The sequence below is a fragment of the Limulus polyphemus genome, unplaced genomic scaffold (assembly GCF_000517525.1).
Source record: "Limulus polyphemus unplaced genomic scaffold, Limulus_polyphemus-2.1.2 Scaffold3635, whole genome shotgun sequence".
Lineage (NCBI taxonomy): Eukaryota > Metazoa > Arthropoda > Merostomata > Xiphosura > Limulidae > Limulus > Limulus polyphemus.
Genome location: NW_013669245.1, coordinates 89,329 through 95,187, shown reverse-complemented (window position 1 = coordinate 95,187; position 5,859 = coordinate 89,329). Strand labels below are relative to the sequence as shown.

Genomic DNA, 5,859 nt, shown 5'->3' with positions numbered 1-5,859 from the left:
ATAATCAGTCACAAGAACATCGAATCTGAATCACTTGACAAAAAACACGGGGGTGCTTAACTTTTTTCCAGGTGTATAGTATGTCAAACATACCCACCAGTTTTATAATGGACAATAAGTATATGTATGTGTGTGTGTGTGTGTGAATCTCATAATATCATTATATCTAAGAATATATATATATATAATGCTGTTTTAATTATGTGCATCAGCTATAGATAAAATTTGAATGGGCACCAGAGTTCCTGGTCAAGTTAAAGCAGACATATAGAAGTTCACTGATGACACTACATCCATGACAAAACACACACCATATACAAAGATATTAAAGTTTTCAAATCATAATCCTGGAGTTTTTCTTGTGTCATGTTTTAAAATAAATTCTCTGTACTTGCATACTTACAGATTATGAATAAATCAAATAATATATATAATGCTCTGCTGTGTATATGCATCATGGTCAAGGCAAGTTAGACACACTGATGACAGCACATTTATGACAAAACACTGACACACACACCACATAAGAAGCTTGGTATGTATTAGTTTTCAAATCAAAATTCTAGAGCTTAGCACATGATTCTTTGGACTTAGGCCTATAGAATGTCTTCAGAATATATTTGAATATTTATGAAAATTAATGTTTCCTTTTCTAAAGAAAGTTTTCAATAAATATTTTTATGTGATCAGCAGTCCTCTGTCTTTAAGATTTAATGCATTAGATCTAAATCAATGAATTAAACCTAAATGACTTGCAAGTTACTGCTAAAGATTATTATCACTGCAGTAAGATAAGGGATGTATGGAAGAATATACTGATATAGAAAGAATGAGTATGTAAATCTCTGCATCCTTGTTGAGCTGGTGATTTGTGTTGGTATTAGCAACAGAGCATTGACTGCATCAACTACCTTACTAGATTTCTGACAGACTGTTGTCTGCAGTTGAACTATGCAACAATGGAAAATCTGCTCATCAAAAGAACTAACTTCCATGTTTTCAAGAAAAAGGAGAGATAGAGGATCTCATTATGAATCCAATAGATTCCAAGATGAAAAAAAGAGGCAAAAGCTTAAAGTCACCACTGCACCAACAAAGCAACCCTCAGCTGCCAAGTCTCCTCCTAGCTCACCACTTAGAAAGTCGAGGTTTGTTCAATCTGTTTCCAAGTCTGACTATCCGGACAGCTCGTTGAGTTCAGAGAGTAACAGTGAAGACTTGCCTAATTTTGGCAATTGAAACAAATAGAGATTTGTAGTCTGTGTTTTGCTATAATGTTTTTGCATTAAGCTGAACATCTATGTCACAAGTTACTAAAAACTTATTCAATGCATGTATTATCAATAAAAGCAATAAAACTTTGAAAGGTTTCAAACTTTATACATTTTTTTTAGGTTTTACTGTGATAACTGGTTATTCTTTAAATATTATATTCAACATTTATAACTTGAATCTCATTTGACAGTTATTCCAATATGAAAGTAATACTATAACATCTAATCAAAAAGATTGACAAAGATCATAAAGCATGGATACTAAGATAGCAACAGGACTATGAATATTATGTCAGGCTCTTTTTATTCTCAACCTTTTGACTACAAGTTTTCTTCAGGAGATTATGACACCATGATGCCTTACAAAGGTATTTATATAGGTTTTCTTGGATTATGTTCCTTGTCACTTCTTCTTGCCGCACCCTGATTGGTCCATTATCGCCGTTTGTTGACCACCACCTGACCAATCAGCATTCTTCTCTTGTTTCACCAGGCTTTCTGCTGCTTCCACCTATTTGTAGACTCCCGCTGTGATGTTGAAGTTTTTTTCTAGTAAGATGTAAGCAGCCTCAATTGCTTTTATCTGTTGTTTTTCCATTCCTTTGCTGATGACTTTAGCTTCCTTCTACTTGGGTAAGTGCCCTGTTTCCTCTGCATGTGCTGCTATCACATTTGTTGTGTTATGTCTTTTGAGACCTGCTTTGTGTTCATTTAGTCTTGTTGTCAGGCTCCTGCTGGTTTCCCCTATGTAGACTTTACTGCACCCCCCCACACATGGAATGCAGTATACTATGCTGCTGTCTGTTGTGTGTTTCTGTCTTCTGTCCTTTACCATCTCTCCTATTTTTATTCCTGTTTTCATTACCACCTCTGTGGTTGTGTGTTTCAATAGTCTGTTGATGGGACTTGCATCCCAGGCACTGGGGATCTCTATGAAATTTTTGTTTTTCTCCTCCTTTCTGTTGTCATTGTTCCTGTCCATGATGTTCCTCACTTTCTGCTTTGAGCTTTATAAGCATGCCTGTAGGGTATTGCAGTTTTCTGATTGGTTGGGTGGTGGTTGACAGACAGCAATAGTGGACCAGTCAAGGTGCAGCAAGAAGTGACCAGGAACGTAATCTGGGAAAACCTCTATAAATACCTTTGTAAGGCACTACAGTTTCATAATATTCTGAATAAAAAGATCCTGACACAGCATTCATAGTCTCATTGCTACCTTAGCATTCATTTGTCAACATGAATAATAATCATTAAGCATCTAGTGATTAAATATATTTACTTAAAAGAGAATAACCTCTGGCATTCAACTTTATCATCTATCAGTTGAATTTTAAAATTACCCCAAGGAGAGACTAGGAGCTTGATTGATCCTACTGTTTTCAAACCTGAGCCACTTATTCTTGTAACATTGTTGAACACTAACCCCCATTTTTTGTTGCTCATATAAATTTTTGTAAAAAGTAACTTTTTCATTTTTGTATATTCTTCTGTAAGAAATATTTTTAGAATGTTTAATAAAGTATAGATAGTATTTTTTGTTTTATGCTTGGAAGGTGAAATAATTTTCTGATCCCATGTTCAGGAAATGATTTTACTGACATAAAATTTTCAAATTCCTTTTTATGAGGTGCCCACAAAAAAAGGGCAACTTGCAATGCTTTCTGACAAAAATCATTGAATTGTAGCAACAAAGAATATTTTTCCCAGTTTATGTTACTCTGTGATTTCTATATGAATTACAGATCATCGTTTGTAATATTAAAAATTTTTGTGAGTGGTGTCAGTTTGCCTGAAGTATTAGCATGTTTATAATTGACATTTACCTGCTGTTGTTTTAAAGGCATTAAGTAAGTTTGATCATTTTTTTATAAACTGTCATGTTTCATTTATTTTATAATCCTCACTAATGTTATCTTTGATAATTATTCCATACTGCAATGATTAAAAGAATACAATGAAAATGATTGTCTCTTTATATTTATTGATTTCCAATTGAAGTTAGTATAAGGGTTATAATAATAAGGCACACATTTTATATTCTCAGACCCAAATCATTGATCTGTGAAGGAGAAGTGCATGCACAAAGTGAGAAGGTCACAGAGATACCAGAGGAAGTGGAGTTGATGACATTAAGGTAAGAATGGTTGACTGAATTTTCATTCCTTTTTGAAATATTATGCTTCATATATTCTCTGTTTCTTCATTTTACCTCATAAATTATATGTCAACTCTTTCACATTTATTTATACTGTACAGTTTCTAACAGATAAAATCCTGCAATACAGTGAATGCAAAAAACAACAACAAAACACTGTCACATAAGATGTTAGGTAAAAAAATGGCTGAGTAGGAACACTGATATATAAGCATACCCATGAAATTATCAAGTATCAATGTGATCATTGTACAGTAGCTAAGTATTTGCAACACCCAAAGGATGCTGATGCAGGCATAAAGTGTAATTTCTTTACATTTAGGCTATTTTTACAATTTATCCAGAGTAAACCTGTGTGTTGAGTGAGATTGTTAAATTCCCTTACAAAAGGAGCTAATTAAGTGTTTGTAGATCAAACAGTTGTTTGCTTCAAGGAGTAGAATCACTGCTAGACAGACATGTCATGACTGCAATTGAATCAGATGCTGATCATTCTGATGCCAGTGACATTGTCTGCACACAAATACAGGCCAAGCTTCCTAAACCAAGGTTGTATTATTAAATGTCTTGTGTGTACTTATTTCTAGCCAGCATTGCTTTTATACTTTTATAAAGATAAAATTTTAAAAACAAATAGTATTAGCACATTTTTGAGAACACAAATTTTTACAATAGCTTGTTTTAAAACCCTTTGCTTATATAAAAATAGATTGATGTATTTTGTCTCTACAACTGCTGTACAGTTTGCTAAATTTTATTACAATAAACGTTGTCTCTGCTCCAAGACAGTTTGACTCTTAATATTTAGCTATCAAAATGCATGCCTAAGCCACTCAAGTAGACACAGTGCAATGAACATTAACTATTTCTTTCATCCATTATAGAACAGTAGATCTGTACCTACAATGTCACAATTACATTGAAAGTTGGCTCTTGTTTACAAAAAAACAGATGAGCGAAACTTAAGAAGTTAAAATCTAAATGGAAACTTTCTGTGGTACAAACTTCTGATTAACTATAGTGTTGGATATACAAGATTGTTTAGTTTAATAGTTGTTATTTAGTTTATTTGATGATTCAATATTTAATGATCACTTACTTTTCATAACAAGATAGTTAGAATAATTATTTTAAAGGCGATAGTTATGACAAGTTTGGTTGCATAACTTGGTAAGAGTCGTATGTTGTGTTTGCAGTTATATTGTTGTCTAGGCTTTACTAATAATATTAGCAACACATTACTTGAATCTTTGATATTTTTCTCTATACCTTAACTGAGTATTGTTAAATCATCGCCTCGTGTAGTTGATAGAAAGTTTTAGGCCTCAGTGAACATATTATTGTTATGACAGCAGAAGTGATGCTAGTAACACGTCATGAGATTCTAGAAAGATCATGTCTGTTCGTGGCAATTCTAGTCTTCTCTACACGCCCACTATTTTTTTATATATATAAGCCAGCAAATAAAGTGACGGCATGAAAGATAATTGCAGACAGGCAGATATAGAGACGGACAATTGAGTCAAGCACGGTAGTAAGTAAAGTGCGTGAATCATTGTTGTGAAGTATAGTGTGTGTTTAAGTTAAAGTGACTGTGGAAATGAAGTGTATTGCAAAGTTGATTTGAGAAAGAATAAACTTGTTTTATTTAAGAAAAAACTTGTATCACTAAAGTTTCATCCGAAAGAAATTATAGGGGAAATTAACAAACGAACACAGATGTAACAAATTTGTGTCAGAGAGTGGGATGGAAAAGAAAAAAAAGAAGAAAATGGAAACGAGAAGTGGCAAATCAAACTACAGCTTAGCAGATTTGATGCAGCAATACAAAAACAGCAAAAGAAACAAGAAGAGAGACAACAGCAGTGGCAAGAAAACCTGCAACAGTGGCAGCTCGAACAGCAAAATAAAAAAGAGAGACTACAGCAGTGGTTGGAGGAGAAAGAAAATAAACAAGATAAGTTATTACAGCAGTGGCAACTGGAACAAGAAAGGAAACAAGAAGAAAGTCTCCAACAATTGAGGGAAAGCCAGAGTACACAAATGGAAAACATTAGTAAATTTCAAAGCGAATTAAATACATTAAAGGATGATTTATTGTCTTTTACACAAAGAGGATACATTAACTATCGATTTAATCAGACCCAGACAATGGCAAGTCCCTTCCAGACCCTGCAGCTAAACCCTAATGCAGACATCTTCAGTCCTGTTAGAAGTCGCATCCCAGATATGAATGTCAGCAATAGGGGTGATCTAGTATGAAAGAAGCCACAGGAATTCAATGGGAAGGCATCGTGGGAAGCATATAGAGCACAATTTGGACTCCTGACAGAGATGAATGGATGGATAGAGGAGCAGAAAGCAGTATATCTGGCAAAGAGGTTGAAGGGATAATCACTGGAAATACTTGGACAGTAGTCAGCATATGAC

At 34.0% G+C, this 5,859-nt stretch overlaps 1 protein-coding gene across 3 annotated transcripts in view; it reads left to right on the top strand.

Moving 5' to 3' along the window:
* Positions 1 to 5,859, top strand: part of LOC106469733 (snRNA-activating protein complex subunit 3-like) — a 110,672-nt gene that overhangs the window by 17,097 nt on the left and 87,716 nt on the right. For all 3 annotated transcript variants that reach the window (XM_022398292.1, XM_013930246.2, XM_013930245.2), the window contains exon 2: positions 3,319 to 3,408. In XM_022398292.1, coding sequence (XP_022254000.1) covers positions 3,319 to 3,408 — 90 coding nt within the window. The remainder of the gene's footprint in view (positions 1 to 3,318; positions 3,409 to 5,859) is intronic.